Genomic DNA, 20,695 nt, shown 5'->3' with positions numbered 1-20,695 from the left:
GATCTTCATGTTCTGTTTTTGGTTCTGTATGATGGATGGAGCTTGAATGTGTTAATATCTCTGGGTTTTATTAGTTGCATTATCAGATACCAAAGAGGTACTTGCAACCGAGCCAAAGCAACCCATTCCTGAGAAGCTTAAACCTATGACAGATGATGAACCAAAGAGTTATACCCCTGACATTAAGTACACAAAGCTTGAATTCGAGGTCAGAAATGGAACTTCGAATGAGCTATATATGCTGCATGATGAATCTTCGTACTGATTTGACATCAATTCCTACATATCAGGTTGACACGTTCTTCGCTGTTGGATCACCTCTTGGTGTCTTTCTTTTCCTCTGCGATATCCGTATTGGAATTGGTAGTCCTCAATATGCTTGTATGATTGAAATTTTGATGCGTGAATTTTCTAATTGTTGGGGCATGGCATTAGAGAAATATTTCAATATTTGTAAATATTTATATGGTTTGATTGTGGGTGTGGACAATGGAGTATATCTTTTGTTCCTCATGGTTTTTGGGAAATGTGTTAAGATTGAGACACTTGTCATCAATCCAATTGTCCATTTTTATTATAAATGTATGTTTTGAGTTCTAAAAGATAAAAGAAGAAAAATATTAGGGTTTGGTTTGAGGGCATCCATCTTTGGTTGATTTAGAAAGGTCTTCGACGCCTCGAACGACCGGAAAATAGGAGGTCCCAAACTCCTCGAATTGTTCGGTTTATCTTTGTAATGTTTTAGTTAGTGAAATAATTTTAGTTTACTATGTTTTTTGTGTTTTAATTTTGTGTTTTGGTTGAATAAGAGCTGGGTTACTAACAAATGGTATCAGAGCATTCGATCCAGCAAGAAAGATACATGATGGTCGGAAAAGTGAAGAGTCGTCGGAAAATGTTCATGGAGGAGGCTGACTTGAAGAAAAATCATCACAGGGAGAAATGAGTTCGAAAGTGCAAAAAGAGAAGAAGAGGAAAACGAAAATAGAAGAAGAAGAAGAAGAAGAAGGAGAAGAAAATGAAATGCCGGCGGAAGCGAGAAAAGAAAAAAACAGGAGACAAAAGGAAGAAAATGCAGAGAAGAAAGAAGAGAAAAAGACAAGGAGAAGAAAAGAGAAAGGAGAAAGAGAGAAAAAAAAAAAAAGGTGAAGGCAGTAACGGTTGGTTTATTGGGAAAAGGAGAGTTATGCTTGCTTGGGAAAATAGAAGGGAAGACAGTAGGTGGGTTTATTGGGAAGAGAAAAAGAAGAGAAGTGGCGTCGTTGGAAAGAAAATAAAAAGGGGTGAAGAAGCAACAAGAGAGAGAAAAAAATATATATTAAAAAAAAGAAAAAAAAGACAGCTGTCAATGAAAAAAAAATTTTTGAAAGTAAAAACAGTGGACGGGAAATAGCTTTGGACAGACAGAGACAGCTGAAAAAAAAAATTCATCTTGAGGATAAGATGATTTTCAAGGGGAGGAAAATGTTATGATTGAGACACTTGTCATCAATCCAATGGTTCATTTTTATTATAAATGTATGTTTTGAGTTTTAAAAGAGAAAAGAAGAAAAATATTAGGGTTTGGTTTGAGGGCAGCTATCTTTGGCTGATTTAGGGAGGTCTTTGGTGTCTCGAACGGACAGAAAATGGGAGGTCCCGAACTCCTCGAATTGTTCGGTTTATCTTTGTAATGTTTTAGTTAATGAAATAGTTTTAGTTTACTATGTTTTTTGTGTTTTGGTTGAATAAGAGCTAGGTTCCTAATAAAATGCTTCATCTCTAGAATTTCAAAACTATGTGGTCATTATTGAAGTCTAAAGTTTTTCATATTTTGGTTAGTGGACTTGAGTGTACATCAGTTTGAGTGGGAAATTCTGGATAAATTATAATTTATATGAAGAATTTGTTTTTCATGACTTTGCCTATATATTTTTATCAGTGTAAAATTGTAACTTTGGCAGTTTTTGTTAATTAGCAATTGTATGTTTCTTAAAAGCTCATAATTATGCAATATGTAATAAATACTTGTGTATTTTGATGCTTGTCCAATCAATCATACTTACACTTGAAATATGTATTTTCAGCCATCCTCTAAAATTCTTCCTCTTTTGTTGTTTTTTAATTTTAATTTCTGCTTTTTTGCTTCAGAACTTATGTTGTACTTGGTTCCATTCTTGAAGCTTTGGAAATCCATTTTTCAGTTGTTTTACCTTCTCAGTTCATGAAAAGGGTAAGATTATTGAGATGAAGAAAATATAAGTGAAGAGTTGCCAGCTTGTCGTCAAATGTTCAACATTTTTAACCCATATGTTCCAGCAGCATATAGGTTTGTCTTTGAACATCCATTTTAATGCTACAGTATGCTTTACTCATTTTTTCCTGACCTCTGAAGTAGTGGACTGCTTTTCACCACAAAGTGCTGCAGTAATGGCATGATTATACATGAACTTCCTGACCGATCACACTGGAAGTCTGTCAATGCAAAGTGGGACAATCATATATGTAGTTTTAAAATCACCATTGGTTTTACTATGTAAAGACAAATAACAGTGGGAGTTATTTGATAGATTTCAACTATTTAACCTCTCCTCAGGAATAAGATTGCTCTTGTTGATTCTATATCTTCACTGGGAACGGGTTTGGGACCTTGGGTTTATATGTATAGTTTGGCTTCGTTTGGTTCAGGATAAGGTGAATCACCATCTGTTTGTTCTTTCTAGTACTTACAGTTTCTTATAAAATGAATCAGCATCTGTTTGTTCAATTTTTTATTTTGCATATGCGAAGATAGTGTTAATAAGAAACTTCATTTGAACATTGTAAATGTATATATTGATCAATGACAGGATATTTAAATTTACTAATGTTTTTTCTGTGTAACCACCATAAGTAGAAATTTGGAATTTTTCATTGTTTCACAAACTAGGAATATTTCTATCTAATGTGATGTTGTTCTTGAACTTCAAGCTTTGTAAAGCCCATTTGAGAGTCTATATGGTAATACTGTGAAGATAGTTAGAATGAACAGAAATCAAGAATGTTGGGAAAAAAAAAATCGGTCTTTTGCATTTCTCCCTGTTTCTTTTCTCTCTCTCTCTAGCTATCTTGCAAGTTTATGCCTATTTCTTCCTCCTATCTTACCTCTGCTTACATCCTGTTGAATTATGTTGAAAAGCAATTATATGGTTCACAAGTTTGCGCATTTGAGTTTTTAATTAAATGCCGTATATTGCACAAGGTGAAGAGATTCCAGTAGCTTATGTTACACGTGTATGTACATTGCTTGACTCAGAGCAAAACTAATGTGACTATGATGCTTTTGAGTTGTTTATTTTCATGTGAAGACATGCATAGCTTATATATGTGTGTGTGTTTTATTTTATACTTTTGTCTTTAATATTTTGTAAATCTGGAAAATTTGTAGATGTTGTGTCGGGGTTTCTTACAGAGTAGACCACTTGTTTGTAAAGAGTTCCTCACCTCAGTTATTATCCCTTACCACAGAGGTGGAAAAAGACTGCATATTGGAATTCGGGTAAACTCCCTATAGCAACACACAATTCAGCTTTTAATCTACTTTTTCCTATCCGAGGAGCATTCCTTTTAAAAGAAAACTTTCCCACATTGTAATATATCCTTATACATATGTGATTTAGGAATTTACTGAAGATTTAATTACTCGATCTCAGGCAATAGTGGATCAGTTCAACTCTGTAAAGGTGAGGTTCTGATACTATTCATTGCTAATTTATCTTTTGAACTTTGTCACATGCATAATTTTTTCTAGTTCTCTGTTGGGCTTATCTTGTTTCTTTACACTTACTATAGAACTTGAACAAGGTCTGGTTTTTCATTTCTCAACTTAAATATTGACAATTTTAACATGTTTACAAACTCAGTTGAATTGGTTATGCTTTGGCTCTCCTGCTCAGACTAATTATTCATGTCAGTATACGCATGCACAGTGACTCTAGCATAACTAGTTTGAATTTGTACTTGGTATTTTATTTGCTTAAGATTTGAAAGCCAAAGTGTTGCTCCTGATTTAACCCTTGGAAGTTGAAATTCTTTTCCTGAGAATCATTTTTTAGATGATTAAATTCATATGACGTTCAACTTTGTTGGTGTGGCTCCTTTTTTGTCAAGGTAGACTGTTGCAAACCTGATTGAGTGGCTAACAGACCTCCTTGCTATTGGTTCCAGCGGCACTCAGCAGCTCCTCCAGCAGGTTCCAGGCACAGCTCCTTCCCACAGGTTCAACAATTCCAGTTTCTTTCCAACTACAGCCCAATCAACAACCCCAAAATCACTCACAACAAAAAAGAAAAGGAAATAGGAGATAAATCACAGATGCAAATTCACTCTCAATGTTCTTCCCATCATTTGTAATTGAACAAGTTGATAAAGAGATTAAACAGAGCAACGATAATATTTCATTCCATATTCATAAAGTGCAGAAAATAGCTACAACAATGAACCAAGTCTGCAACAATAGTTTCATCTGGAAAATCAAGAACTCCAAGATTAATAACAAGAGCAACCGTAAATGAACAATAACACAGCTGGGTTTTGAGAGCCAGCCCTCTCCAAACTTATCACTATCTACTAGTAGTAATAATCTGAATAATAATCACCCCCCACCACACCCCCCCGCCCCTTTCTTGGCATGCATCTCCCATTATATGCACAACCTTCTAACTGTAACTGGACCCCACTACTAAGGATTCTTCTCTGAATTCTGGAAGAAAACTTCAACTAATTTCAGCTGCTCTGGTGAACTGTCCAATTTGCCCTCACCCATTTGGTCATTACATTTGCTCTCAGTTGGGCTAACACTCACACCTATTGGGTTGCCTTGTGGGTTTTTCCCTTTGGGCCTGTAATGATAGACTTTTGTGATTAGATTCCCATCAATAACTCCTCCCCCTCCCATGAAGTCGCACCTTGTCCTCAAGGTGAAAGGAAGGAAATTGCTCGTTAACTTCTGCATAGTCCTCCCAAGAATTTTTACAAGGAGGGAAGAGATGCCATTTCAAGAGAACCTCCAGGCGACCATTCTTAGAAAAACAAGTTTCCAACAGGGCCTCGGGCTACAGCTGAAGCTCCAAATCATCAGAGAGATACTTAGGTAATGGTTGGGATGGTGGTGCGAACCCTACTAATTTCTTAAGCTGAGAGACATGGAAAATGAGGTGAATTTTAGTACTCGGTGGTAATAGCAAACAACACGCGACTAACCCAATCTTCTCAGTAATTTCATAAGGCCCATAAAATCAAGGGCTTAACTTCTCATTGGATCGTCTAGCCAATTTTTTAAAGCGATAAGTTTGTAACTTAAGAAATACTTTATCGCCAATGTCAAATTGAACTTCTCTCATTTTCAGATCTGCTTGTCTTTTCATGTGCTCTCCGATGCAATTCAAGTGATCCTTTAACTCAGTCAAAATACGATCATGCTGTTGAAACAAAATACCCACTTTATCAATTTTGGATGCTACCGAACCCCATCGAAGTATTGTGGGAGGATCACGCCCATACAAAGCCTTAAAAGGCGTCATGCCAATAGAATTGTGGAAGGAAGTATTGTATCAATACTCCGCCCAAGGAAGCCATTTAGTCCAACTTCGAGGCTATTGAACACAAAAGCAACAAAGGTAAGTCTCAAGGCTACAATTAAGAACCTCGGTTTGGCTATTAGTATGAGAGTGATAAGTAGTACTAAACTTCAAGGTGGTTCCCATAGAGCGAAAAAACTTACCCCAAAATTGACTCATGAATAGACGATCCTGATTTGATACAATAGAGCGAAAGCAACAAGATATGAGCATCTCTTTTGTCGTATAAGGGTGCAACAGTAACAAGAAATAAGCATACTTTGTCAATCTATCAACTATGACCAATATAGTGTCACCCTGACTTGTTTATGGTAAACCTCTAATAAAATCCGTAGAAAGTCATCCCAAACCTTATCAAGTATTGGCAGGGGTTGCAATAACCTAGTTGGACTCATAGGCTGATATTTATTCCTTTGACAAATCTCGCAACTGGCCACAAAATCCTTAATAGACTTTTTCATACAAACCCAAAAGAATACTACTGCAATCCGTTTATAAGTGCAAGAAAACCCTGAATGACCACCAAAAGGGGAAGCATGAAACTTAGACAAAATAGCAAGAAGAATGGTAGAATGGGGAATAAGCACCAATCGGCCTTTATAAAAAAGGATCCCATTTTTCAACAAGAATTTGGCATGGCTAGTTGGGTCTTGGAGCAAATCTTGTATGATGCCTCGATAATGCTGGTTAGAGCGAACCTCCTTAGCCACAATATCACCCTCAACCCATAAACTAGTAAAGATGGTGGCAAGATTAATGTTAGTATATAATCTAGAAAGGGCGTATGCCACTCTGTTTTCTATCCCTGGCTGATATTGGATCTCAAAATCAAAACCCAATAATTTCATCACCAAATGTTGTTGGTCACCACTTATAATTGTCTGCTCCATTAAATGTTTGAGGTATTTCTAGTCAGTGTGGACTATGAAGTGTTTACCCAATAGATAATGTCGCTATTTTTGTAAGGCTAGAACTATAGCCATTAACTCCTGCTCATATATAGATTTTGCTTGACCCCCAGGTGATAAGGCTTGACTCATAAATGAAATAGGATGATCCTCTTGCATGAGAATTGTTGTAATACTTGTAGCAGACGCATCTGTCTCCACAACAAATGGTTGAGTAAAATCAGGCATCGCTAACATCAAGACCATAGTCATAGCCTTTTTAAGAGTCTCAAATGCCTGTGTGGCTTCCTCTAACCAACTAAAGGAATTCTTTTTCAAAAGGTGAGTGAGGGGAGCAATGACTCGTCCATAATTGCGAATGAACCGACAATAGTATCCTGTGAGACTTAGAAATCTGTGAAGTTTATTAATATCTTTAAGGTGTGGCCAATCAATCATACACTGAATTTTTTTTGGATGTGTAGCAACCCCTATAGCTAAAATAATGTGGCTTAAATATTCAAGCTGTGATACGGTAAAAGAGCTTTTTTTTTGTTTTGTTTAATACCAACTAGTGGTTGAAGAGCAAGGTCAAGGTTGTATCCAAGTGCCCAATGTGATCTACAAGGTCTCTATTATAAATTAATATATCATAAAAAAAAACCAAGATAAAACGGCGCAAGTGGTCTTGGAAAACCTCATTCATCAAAACCTGGAAAGTGGTCGATGCATTGGACAATCCAAATGGTATTACCAGGAATTCATAATATCTATTATGAGTCTAAAAAGTCATTTTTTCAATGTCATCATCAACAATTCGAATATGATGATATCCAGACTTTAAATCTAACTTACTAAAAAGAGTGGCACCAAATATCTTATCTAATAATTCATCAATAATTGGGATAAGAAACTTATCTGACACAATGAGCTTATTAAGGGCCCTATAATCCATGCAAAATCGCTAGCCATCATCTTTTTTTCTGAACAAGTAGGACCAGGCTAAAGAATGGACTAATGCTCGGATGGATGATATCGACCTTTAACATTTCCCGTACTTGCCTATCTACTTTATTTTTTTGATGATGGGGATAGTGATACGATCGAATGCTTGGTGGAATGGCTCTCTCTATTAACTGAATAACATGATCATGAGAGACTCGTAGGCTTTTCAAAAAGGTGTTGGAAACGCTGTAACATAGTAATAATTTTCGACCGATCTAATTTGTCTGCCTCAGAAACAGTGAATGTTAATTCAAGTCAATATGCTAGGTTGTAGTTTTTTAAAGATTTGTAGAATCCACGAACTGAAGTTTCCTCGGTAATTAAAGAAAGGTCTCTCTAGAGAGTTACTTGCTGGTCATGCCAATCAAACCACATAGTCAAAGATTGCCAATCGCTACATACAATGCTTAATGTTGACAGCCAGTTCATCCCAAGAATTTGATGGATACCTCGATGATCTGCTGACAACAGAACCTTTACTGGGCTACTTCATCAGCTCTTACAACCTCCCTTGTATACCATTCTCAGTTACAACACAACATGTAATGAAACAAGAATAGTAATACAAACACAGAAGATAATAAAAATATGTATTATATTGAATATTTTCCCAGGAAGTTTTCAAATTAATTCTCTAATACAATGACTATTTCCATTTACTGTTACTGCTAATCAATTACAATTCTGGCAACCATTTAACATCCGGAAAGTTACACAAAAACCCAGTTGAATCCCCACAATACATGTTCAGCATCCAAGAGAACCACTCTCTCCCCATTTTTCCTCATTTGTTTCACCTACCTCTCTTTCCAACACCTGTTCTCCTTTTTCAACTCTTTCCATAGCTACTTCTTTCTCTGCCTCCCCTGTTTTGCCACATTTCATATTTTAAGTGGTTGGTTTTGCATTAAGATAACAGTCTCCTGATTTTGCATTTGGGTAATAGCCTTTTGATCCTTTCCTCCAACTGTTACAATTTCTCCCTTTTGTACCCTTTCTTTTCCTGCGGGAAATATATATATGAGTCTTAACATCTTCCCTCCCATCGAGAGGCACCTTGTCCTCAAAGTGGAAATGAGGGAATAAGTGGCGAAAGGAATTAAATGATTCATACGAATTCTCACAATCAAGTAGATCTTTCCATTTAACTAGGATTTCTAATTCACCTCTGTTGGAATACCTATGTTGGAGGATTTCCAATGGCTGCAGCTCTAGTTCACCATTATGTGTCATGCATTCTGGGAGCTGCTGTATGTTGGTAGCTGCACCGACCTATTTTTTGAGCTGAGATACATGGAAAACTGAGTAGATATTCGCTGATGGGGGTAGCGATAGGCGATAAGCCACAACACCAATTTTTTCCAATACTTTGTAAGGTCCGTAATAGGGATTGAGCTTTTCATTAGGTTTCGAAGCCAAAGAGCAAAATCTATATGGTTGCAACTTCAAGTACACTTGATCCCCTGGTTGGAATTGTAACTCTCTTCTTTTCTTATCTGCATATCTCTTCATCTTTTCTTGAGCCTTGGTGAGGTTTTCCTTTAGTTCATCCAAAATCACATTCCGCTTACTGATCATTTTATTAACCTCTTATACCTTCGATGTTTCCTCTACCCAACATAACAATGTAGATGGGTCGTGACTACCTAAAACCAATATTCTGCCCAAGCTATCCATTTAGGCCACTATCGCTGCTACCTGAAACAAAAGCACCTTAAATAATTTTCCAAGCTCCAATTCACTACCTCTGTTTGGCCATCCGTTTGCAGATAATATGAAGAACTGAATTTGAGGGACGTGTCTGCTACCTTGAATATTTTCGTCCAAAATTGACTCATGAATATGCAATCTCTTTCTGAAATTATCGATCGGGGAAACCCATATAATCTCATAACTTCTTGAATAAATCTTCGTGTCACTTCTGCTGTTGTAAAAGGGTGTTTCAGTGTAAGGAAGTGACCATATTTAGTCATTCGTTCAACTACCACGAGAATTGTATTAACGTTGGCTGTCTTCGGAAGCCCCTCGATAAAGTCCATGGAAACATCTTTCCACACCTTAGTTGGTATAGGCAGTAGTTGAAGTAAACCTGCTAGTGAAACTGATTCATATTTAACACACTGACATGTGTCGCACTCTGCCACAAATTTCTTTATATCTAACTTCATTCCTTCCCAAAATAGCACTATAGCTGCTCTTTTCTAGGTTCAAAAGAACCTTGGATGTCCTCCATAAGGTGATAAATGGAACTCTTGAAGAAATTTGGGGATGAAAGAAGAATTTTTGAGCAACACCAACCTGCCATGATAAAGAAGTCTACCATTCCTCAAGTGGTATCCTTCATGTGTCATAGACTTATTTAATAAATCATGGATTATGCTCTAAAGCTTCTCATCCTTAGCCACTTCTTGCTCAACTTTTTCCAGCCCTTCAATCTGTGCCACGGTTACAGCCTGCAAGGTGCCTTCAAAAATTGGATTCCGAGAAAGTGCATTGGCAATCTTATTCTCACACCCAGGTTTGTATTGAATCTCAAAATCAAATCCAAGCATTTTCATTATCCATTTTTGCTGCTCACTTCCCAGAACTCATTGATCAGTCAAGAACCTCAAGCTTCGTTGATCCATTTTAACTTTAAAATGGCTTCCTAACAAATAATGTCGCCATTTTTGGAATGCCATAACAATAGCCATTAGCTCACGCTTGTACACTGATTTACTCCAATTCTGAATTGATAATGCCTTGCTGATGAAGGCTACGGGTCTGCCTTCTCACATTAATACAACCTCTAATCCCAATCCTGAAGCATCGGTCTCAATAACAAATTCTTTACTGAAATCTGATAATGCTAAAACAGGTACTGACACCATTGCTTCTTTCAACTTCTGAAAGGCCTTAGTAGATTCAGTAGTCCAAATGAATTAGTCCTTTTTTAAAAGTCTTGTAAGAGGCTCCACAATTTTTTCATACCTTTTCACGAACCTTTGATAATACCCTATGAGTCCTAAAAATCCCCTTAAATCGCGTAAGTCCTTATGTAATGGCCATTCCTTCATGGTTTGCACCTTATGTGGGTCTACCTCTACGTCCGCTGCTGAGATTATATGTCCCAAATAGTCTATCTTCCTTTGCCCGAAAACACACTTTTTCCAATTTACTGCAAACTGGTGGTCCTTTAATAATTTCAGTACCTCCCTCAAATGCATTTCGTGGTCCTTGAATCGACTGCTATACACTAAAATGTCATAAAAAAAACCAAAACAAAACGACGTAAATAAGGTCGAAACACCTCATTTATCACCCCTTGGAATGTCGTCGGTGCATTTGAGAGTCTAAAAGGCATTACTAAGAACTCGTAATGTTCCTCATGAGTTCTGAAAGCAGTTTTTTCCTACGTCCTCTTCACGTACTCGGATTTGGTGATAACCCGATTTTAAATCCAGTTTACCAAATACAATGGCTCCGACTAACTCATTAAGTAATTCGTCAATGGTAGGTATTGAAAATTTATCTGAAATGGTAATTTTATTCAAGGTGTGATAATCTACATAAAATTGCCACCCTTTGTCTTTCTTCTTCACTAAGAGCATCGGGATGGAAAAAGGACTTGCGTTAGGCAGTATGACTCTTGCTGCTAGCATTTCCTTTACTATCCTTTCAATTTTATTTTTTTGAAAATGAGGGTATCGGTACGGTCAAATGTTTAGAGGTTGTGTATTAAGGACGAGTCTAATAGCATACTCCTAGTCTCTCTTGGATGGCAGTCCTTCTGGTTCTCTGAAGACACACTCAAACTCTTCTAATAATTTTATCATCCCTAGCTCTACTACCTATTTTTCTGACTTCTCATCATATAACATTCCATCGAACTCCACCAAATACCCTTCCCCACTATCAGTTATTGAGTTCACCAAAGCTTTCAGAGTGGACTTTATCATACTTAGAGACAAATCCCCTTTCAATTCCACGTGACTACCCTTCCAATAAAACTTCATAGTCTGCCCCTTCCAGTTTTTCTTAGTCTCTCCTAGTTGGTATAACCAATCCATCCCCAAAATAACATCAACGCTGCCCAAATCAAAAAGGAAGAAATCTTGAATTATTGAAACTCCCTGAAATCTTAACTCTACCTGATTACACCTCCCCCTCCCTCTAACCTTCCTTTCATCTCCCAATGTAACAACAAACTCTGCAACTAACACCGATAAGTTCAACTCATTTGCTATCTTTGTGGAGATAAAACTATGGATAGCCCACTATCTAGTAGAATTACTACAAGTCTCTCTCTGATTTTTCTGACGAATTTCATGGTCTTGAGACTGTTTAAGCCTTCCACTAAGCTCGAATTTAGCGACAACTCCATTTCTTTTTCTTCAATTACCGAGTCCCCATCATTAGCGCCACCTCACTTTCGTTTTCCTTTTCATCCTCCGACGTAATCATAACCCTAATCTGTCGATTCTTGCACCGGTGCTTAGGGTAATACCTATCATCACTCCTGAAACAAAGTCCCTTCTCTATCTTCGTTGGAAATTCTTTATCAGATAATCGTCAGTATGTTTTTTCTTGCGATGGCTGATTAACTAAAGCCGTTGAACTCGTCACCCCCATATTTGAACAAACTTCTGCTGAATTCATTGAATGAGTGTTTCGGGTTGGAGTAAGTTATGAGTTAAATGAAGTTTGTGGGTCGGGCTGTCGATTGGGTTGACTGAAATTTGGGATGGCCAGTTTGAGTATTAGAATGGGTTGAAGTGTTTGTGTTGGAGTTGGGGAAATAAGGAAAATTTGGGCTAGAGAATAAAACTTTTGGGCTTGGGCAATTCACTCGGGTTTCAGGTCGAAGCCCCAGCTGAGTATCAATAACCTAGTTTTTTTCCTCAAACTACTTTGCTCTCTCCATCATCATCTTCAGAGTTGCCAGTGCAAACATTTTCACTTCAGTCCAGATGTCGTCAGCAAGCCCATTCATGAAAAGCATCGTTAATGTTTCTTCCGTCACACCTTCTACTATGACTAATAAAAGCTCAAACCGATGTCGAAATTCGTGAACTATATCCGTCTGGCGGAGCGACAATAGTTCTTTGTAAGGTGTCCGATCCTGGTCTACTGAAAAATGTCTCAGTATTTCGTTTTGAAACTCTACCCATCTTGAGAAAGACTGCCTTTTTACTCTCTACTTAAACCAGCTCAAGGTCTTACCCTCCATGCACACTCCAACAACTATAAGTTTTTCTCTCTCCGTCAAATGATTAACCTCAAAATATCTTTCTGCCTTGAATATCCAATTGATGGTGTCATCTCTTTCAAACACTGGAAGGTTTTCTACCTTCCTCTCGTCACTGGTGGCTTCTCTTTCAGTTATCCTACCTTCACTCCTTTCAGTTTGAGGCACTGTCGTCTCCTTCTCTAGTAGCAAATAAGAGGGTGAGGGTTCTTGTCCCATAAAGGCCTTTCCCCTGTCCCCGGTTTCCCTTCCTACAGTAACTTCTCTTAAGTCCCTCAAGTAACCTTTAATGGCCTCAACACTCGTTTCTAATCCTTTCATCCTTTGATTCATTTCGCCCACTTGGGAACCCATGTTTTCTATTTGCTCCTTTACCATTGATAACTCCTTTTCCACCGTCTCCACTCTAGATTCCATTCTCATCATCTTCTGATACCAATTGATAGATACCTAGATGATCTGCCGACAATAGAGCCTTCACTGGGCTACTTCATCAACTCTTACAACCTCCACTATATACCACTCTTAGTTACAACACAATATGCAATGAAATAGGAATAGTAATACAAACACAAAAGATAATGAAAATATGTATTGTATTGAATATTTTCCTAGGAAGTTTACAAATTAATTCTCCAATACAATGACTATTTCCATTTACTATTATTGCTAATCAATTACAATTCTGGCAACCATTTAACCTCCGAAAAGTTATACAAAAACTCAGTTGAATCCCTACAGTACATGCTCAGCATCCAAGAGAACCACTCTCTCCCTACTTTTCCTTATTTGTTTCACCTGTCTCCCTTTCCAGCACCTGCTCTCCTTTTTCAACTCTTTCCACAACTACTTTCTCTCCCTCCCCTATTTTGCCACGTTTCATATTTTTAGTGGCTGGTTTTGCATTAGGATAACAGCCTCCTGATTTTGCATTTAGGTAATAGCCTTCTGATCCCTTCCTCCACCTGTTACAATTTCTCCCTTTTATACCCTCTCTTTTCCTGTGGGAAATATATATATGAGTCTTAACAAAATCACATCTACATTACCAAGTTGGAACATGTAGAAGTCCTGAAGAAAATGAATAGAGCCCAATTGCAATTGTACTGTCTTGCATATTCCTCCTCCTTTGATGCTCTGATTGTTGCCAACAATTTCTATAAAGGCCTTTCGTTGGACTAGAAAAGCTAGTTTTGCAACCAATTATTGAGAAAGAAAGTTATGACTAGTGCTGCAGTTGACCAATACCACCACGGATTTTCTAAAAAATTTTTCCAACAATTTTATTGTTCTCAGGGAGTTGATACCCGTTACTGAATGTCTAGATAACTCAATAGCCTTCTCTTTCTATTGTTGTACCTTTACTGCTTCTTTAGTTGGATTGTTGATTTCTGCATCATCACCTTCACAAAGCATAAGTTAGAGTTGTTTAAACCGACACTGATGAGTGGAATTATACTTGTCACCGTACTTGAAGTAGAGACCTTGCGCAATTCTGGCTTGGATTTTTGGTTTTGAAAGACAACGTGGAGTAAAGGGAAGAGGTGGCCACCTGTTTGAAATAAATGAAGAGTTTGTGGATGTTGGAGGAGTTAACAGGTTTGAGTGGTCGAAAATGGAATGCGATGGTTTTGGGTGGTTAATCACTGTAGTCATCACCGAATTAGCTATAGAAGCAATAGGGAATTGAAATGGGTTAGTGGAGGTGTGGAGTGTACGATAGTTGATGAAAAACTGATATGGATTTGGGTTGAGTTTAGGCAATTTGATTGGGATTGATGGGCTTAGATTTGGTTTGGGTGGTTATTTCGGTTTGGATGAGGCTTGAATTGGTGGTATGTGTCTAAGCTGTATAATTAGTGGGGAAAACAGGATAGGTTGGCTTACTTGGTTAGACGAGGAAACAGGCTGGACTGGTATGGGGTTATAATAAGGGTATTGATTGTGGCTTGGGATAGATGTAGGATGGTTGGGCTATTGGCCGTTGGTTTTAGATGGGGCTAGGGTGGACCAGCCCAATTATTCTATGGGTTTAGGGAAGAGAATAGGTTGTATGGCATTAGGTTTATATTTTGTAGGTGTACAGATTAATCATACAGTGCGTTTAATAAAGAATTACCTTGATCCAACTAGAAATAGACAGCATCAGTTGTACCTGAAAGCCAACCATTTGCATTAGAGTTCGGAGGTCTCTCAACACTTGTAACCTTAACTTCGCTTGGATACGAGGTTTCAAGCCAGCCATGAAGGTTCCCTTCAACCATTCAATGGACACCGCCGACAGCATGGTGACCAGTTGTTCAAAAATGGGCTCGGTACTCTGCAACCGTTCTTGTCTGTCAATAAAAGATGATTTGCTCATATACCATTCATTTTTGTGTCGACCCAAAACAGAGAAATAACTCTTCTTTCAACTCTTTCCATTCTTTAAATGGTTGCCATAACTTTCAGAATTGCAGCTAATTCAAAGCCTTACTGTCAAAATAAAGAATCATCGCCAGTAGTCATTCCCTTTCATCCATGTCGTTCATCTGAAAATATCGCTCTGCCTTGGCAATCCACCCTTATAGGTTTTCTCCGTTAAACATGGAAAACTCCATCCTCTGGTGGTGGTCTCACCGATTATTATGATCAACACGGGCATAGCATGCCATGTAGTTGTTTCTGGAAGCCTCTCTGTGAACTACTCTAGCTCCAAGAAATAAAGGCAGTGACAGTGGGATGGCTTGGTCAAAATTCTCTCTCATGGCTATGCACGTCTCCTGTTGGAATGGTGCCTGTGAATGACCAATAATGGGTGTCAACACTGTGTCGGTCTCTTTCCCTTTGATATCCCTCGACAACAATTGTTGTATCTCATACAAACTCTCATCTATTTTGTCAAATCGTAAGGTTGAATGAGCTTCATATTGCACCAATTTTTCATCCATCATCTCCACTTTCTCGACCAAGACCTTGTAATGCTTTTATAATTCCTCAACTCTCCCTTCCATTCTAGTTGTTACCATACCCTAGTTTCGTCTGCTCTGATACCAAGTTTGTTGCAAACCTGATTGAGTGGCTAACAGACCTCCTTGCTATTGGTTCCAGTAGCACTCAACAGCTCCTCCAGCAGGTTTCAAGCACAGCTCCTTCCCACAGGTTCAACAATTCTAGTTTCTTTCCAACGATAACCCAATCAATAACCCCAAAATCACTCACAACAGAAAAGAAAAGGAAATAGGAGATAAATCATAGATGCAAATTCACTCTCAATGTTCTTCCCATCATTTGTAATTGAACAAGTTGATAAAGAGATTAAACAGAGCAACGATAATATTTCATTCCATATTCAGAAAGAGAAGAAAATAGCTACAACAATGAACCAAGTCTGTAGCAATAGTTTCATCTGGGAAATCATGAACCCCAAGATTAATAACAAGAGCAACCGTAAATGAACAATTACATAGCTGGGTTTTGAGAGCCATCCCTCTCCAAACTTATCACTATCTACTAGTAGTAATAATCTGAATAATAATCCGTCCTTTCTTGGCATGCATCCCCCATTTTATGCACGACCTTCTAACTGTAAATGGACCCCACCACTAAGGATTCTTCTATGAATTTTGGAAAGAAACTTCAACTAATTTCAGCTGCTCTGGTGAACTGTCCAATCTACCCCCACCCATTTGGTCATTACATTTGCTCTCAGTTGGGCTAACACTCACACCCATTGGGCTGCCTCTTGGGTTCTTCCCTTTGGGTCTGTGATGATAGACTTTTGTGATTAGATTCCCATCATAGACTGAACTAAATGTCAGAGTTTCATTTTTTTTTTTTAAATTTCAGCTATGTATATATGAGAGTGGTTCTTTTTGTTTGCAATTTGAGAATTTAATTTCAATGAAATTCCAACTCAGTAGCTACTCATTTATATTTGTTTCTATGTAAATATAATATTTATGCATATAGTTATTTGACCTAAAGTTCTTAAATTTACATGGTATTATCATGAAAATGTTTTGGCCTTTGGTTTCTGATCATGTGTGAGTGTTGAAGCTCTGAGTTCTGTGCTATTGAAACAGGCTAAAAAGTACTTACAGTTTGTAAATCCAGAATTGCAGATGCCCTAGAGGGTAATATAATCTTCTACAACTATTGTTTTAGTTCTTTATGTTCATCTTTTGTTCATGCAAATAGCAATTACTGAATGTACTCACGCTCTCTTGTACCTACCCTTCCCCTTGATTGTTCAGTAGGAAATATAATAGTATGAAAAATAAACAACAAAGCCTTTTGCTGCTTGCATTTACTGCTATATCATGTTACTGCAAATCTTTTAGTGTCTATACAAATGATATTGTGTTGTCAAGTTGATGCCTGCTACCCTCCGTTGATGGGTATGCTGAGTGATAAATTTGACCCATGGTTTTCTCTTCTGAAAGTCTTAATGTTTAACACTGATTAGCCATTTGGAATGAGTTTATAATCTTAGTTAAATGATATCTTTGCCTTACTAAATATAGAATAAAAAACAAGAAGGTTATACATTCTGCATAGAGAAGGCAACTGCTAGCAAGGCTGTTGTCCTGTGAATTATTTCTCAGGAGCTTTCTGAGTATTGTTTTCATCGGAATGCCATAGCTCCAGTATAATCAATGAATCATGTCTAAAGACCCAAGTACTTATTTCAGTCGTTGGCTTAGTAGCCTCTTGCTACCATCAATTTGCAAAATACTAATGTGAACTTATTGTATTTTCATGTTTGTTTGTGAAAACTAGGATAGTGTTTGTGGTCTTAAAATATCTTCTAACCGACCGATAAATTTGTAGATATGTGATGGCTGACCTTGTCGTATCTCTGAAGGACTTTTCAAGCCAAGGGCTTGTAACATAAGTTGTGCTGTAAAGGTGGAGGTGTAGATAGAATACAATAAAAGCTTCTAAGACTTGTTGGATTTGTCAATTGTATGTTTATGAGAGAAAAAGGTATAATATTTGATTATTTAACTATATATTTATCATAAATAATGACAACAGATTGATTAAAAGAAAAATAGCATGAATAGAAACAAAATTATATCACCAAACAATTTACTGTTTCTTTACTATAAATTTACAGGCAATGGAGAACGACATAGTGGACAAAAACGACTTTCCCACCACCATTTTTGATAGCAATCTTCATGGAAGACATGAAGACATGGTAGGAGTTTAATATTGCCATCCTCCTCCTTTAATGGTTCAATGCATATGACACATTCATGTTCTTCAGTGTTCTTTTCAGGTAGATTTTTTGGTAGTTTGTGAACCTTCAAAATCACTTGTATTTGATTAGCTTGATGGTTCTCGTTGTTGGTATCTCTGACGGCAGCCTTGACAAAGTTGGTAATGCCATCTTGCAGTTTGCCTTTTTGGTCTTCAGGGGGTTCAGCTTTAGAGAGCAAGAAGGAGTGTTGTGATTCAAAATTTGTCTTGCGACCAAGAATCGTAGGAGGGTCAATAGTTTTGAACAAAATATTATGCATGAAAGAGGAAACAAGGTGGTGAATTGAGTCGGCTGAATGATTGGTGACATGTAGTCTAGTGTAACGAAACTTGTATAGAACATCAGGTGAGATGAAACAATCACAATCTTCCAATAATATTTCATCATTGATTTGGTGTATTTCATAGGCATAAGTGATTTGGGAGTTTGAAGAAGCCATAAAGAAAAATTTTGAAAGAGAACAAAGGCAAGTTGAGAAAATAGTGTATAGTTGGACATGTGAATATATAGATGTTAATGAATATCCTAAACCTAAATGGAGAAGAATTAGAATTAGGTTTCCTGTTGCTAAAAGGTTTATAAACCCTTCATTTTAAAGGATTAGGAAACCAGAATTTGTAATAATAATAATAATAATAGAAGTTTCCTGAACCTAATTGGCACTTGTATAATTAATTAATTTAAAAATATGTAGCCAAGCCGATTTTACCAATAAATTTGAATATAAATTATAATATATGAGAAGTTTAATATATTCATTTTACCAATAAATTTAATATATTCATTTTGTCGGTTCACCAGCAAATTGATATAATACCACCTAAAACATGCCTGTAAAGTTGGGTATAGCCCATATGGGTCTTGAAAATCTCTACCTGTATTATTGATCCCTTTTGACTGGGATATAATTTTACAATAAAATTATATATATTTACATTAAATAAATATAATTAAATAATTTTAAATTAAAAATAAAATATCATTTAATTTTATAATAATACATATAAATATAGATTTATTTATATATTTAAAATAAATATTTATAATATTATTCTTATTTTAATGCTTATGATAACTAATATAGGGTAACAATAACGATTAAAAAGTTAAGGGGTGTAAAAAGTTTTCTGTTAAGGATTGGACGTTGAAAATTATAGTTAGACTAATATAATAATTTCTAAATCTGAAATCCCAACACGGGACAGGACCGCTTCAATTTCTGTCTTACTCGTTCTCGTTTCCTTAGGTGCCCATTTTCTTCTAGCTTTATGCTTAATTTTTGTTTATTTTATTCATAGTTTCATCAATCCAATCAACGCTCGCTATTCCTTGATCGCCATTTAATTTCTGCCAAATATTAAACAAATTGGTTTTCTGGGTTTGGTTCAAATTATTTCTTTGGGTATTTATTATGCATTTTGTGTGTTTCGGTAAATGTGTTTTAAAGTTTTCGGAACTTCTCATGCTGTTTTCAGAATGGTCACCATCTGTTTGTAAAAAATCTTTAACGAAATTTTTGATGGTGTATATTTTCGGTTAAGGAATGAAAAATATTCATTTAATCCCCGAATTGATTTCTTAAACTTTTTTACTTTATGCATTAGCGTATCTTATGGTTTAACTTGATTCTACTTGAGGTTGTGATGGTATGCGAGCTGTGAGGCTCAGTTTGTGTGTTTTGTTTTGTTTATGAATGATTTGGTGATGTGTACTTTTTTGATGTTTTCTTGGAGGATAGTTTATCTATATGCAATTATCTTGGCGAGGATCTGGTGAGAAATGTTGGTGGTTAATGCTTTAACATAAAAGGGGTTGTAGCAGGTGATAACAACACCAGCAATCTTGACTCTTGGATGCTTTCTTTTGTATGATCCCATATGCATCCTGAAACATTGTATTTTCATGTTTGTTTGCAAAACTAGGATTGTGTTTGTGGTCAAAAAATATCTTCTAAATTACTGAGGAATTTGTAGATATGTTGCTATTTCTCTGCATATCTTCTGTTTCATGTTATAGTGACTGTTAGTCCTCTAGTAAATTCAGAGAAAATGAAAAAAAAAAAAATTCCTTTCCTCAGGTTTAGTATGGCTTGTTTTATTACTGTTATTATTATTTTTTTTCAACTTTTCTGTTTAGTAGATATTTTGGTTTTGCTTATGAAACTTTTCAATTTGTGTTGTTCTAGAGTAGAAGGAAATAGAATAATAGCTTGCTTTTGTTCTTAAAATGCACTTTTGATAAAAATCCTTTCATTTAACAAGAAGATGCAATGGGAGCCTCCAGTGGACCAAGGCTATCTGGGATGCAGAAGCAAGTACTTAGTCTGTACAGAGGGTTTCTGCGAGCAGCTCGTTCCAAATCTCCTGAAGATCGGCACCAGATTGAATTAATAGTATCAACTGAGTTTCGTCAGAATTCCAAGCAAGTGGATCGAAAAAATTTCGTCTACATTGAATATTTGCTTCGCCGTGGTAAAAAACAACTAGAACAGCTCAAGAGCCCTGATACTGTCAGATTATCATCCTTGAATGTAAGTTTACCTCAAACGAATAATTCTGAGAATTGAATGAACAATTTCAATTCATTTCTCACAATTCTGCCAAGCTGAATTTTATTCAATCCATTATTGGTCTAAGAAGGCCTTGAACATGTAATGAATAATACTAGTACCATTGAAATATTGTATGTTGTGCCATTTGTTTCTAATCAGTCATGGATTTGATTGGATATA

At 36.6% G+C, this 20,695-nt stretch overlaps 1 protein-coding gene across 5 annotated transcripts; it reads left to right on the top strand.

The window, feature by feature from the left end:
- Positions 1 to 19,047: 19,047 nt before the first annotated feature.
- On the top strand, positions 19,048 to 20,695 carry LOC123229064 (succinate dehydrogenase assembly factor 1A, mitochondrial). 5 transcript variants are annotated; one of them, XM_044654636.1, is made up of 3 exons: positions 19,070 to 19,210; positions 19,703 to 19,785; positions 20,229 to 20,695. In XM_044654636.1, the coding sequence occupies exon 3, from the start codon at positions 20,234 to 20,236 to the stop codon at positions 20,528 to 20,530; it is 297 nt and encodes a 98-aa protein (XP_044510571.1). In that variant the 5' UTR covers positions 19,070 to 19,210; positions 19,703 to 19,785; positions 20,229 to 20,233; the 3' UTR covers positions 20,531 to 20,695. The 5 variants fall into 5 exon arrangements, 4 of the variants coding, with proteins under 4 accessions (XP_044510570.1, XP_044510571.1, XP_044510569.1 ...); XM_044654637.1 differs by having other exon boundaries at positions 19,073 to 19,210; positions 20,226 to 20,695; XR_006504790.1 differs by lacking the exon at positions 19,703 to 19,785 and having other exon boundaries at positions 19,048 to 19,210.

This window comes from Mangifera indica, chromosome 11, assembly GCF_011075055.1.
Source record: "Mangifera indica cultivar Alphonso chromosome 11, CATAS_Mindica_2.1, whole genome shotgun sequence".
Lineage (NCBI taxonomy): Eukaryota > Viridiplantae > Streptophyta > Magnoliopsida > Sapindales > Anacardiaceae > Mangifera > Mangifera indica.
The sequence above is the reverse complement of the archived record's forward strand: the minus strand, read 5'-3'. Positions and strand labels throughout refer to the sequence as shown.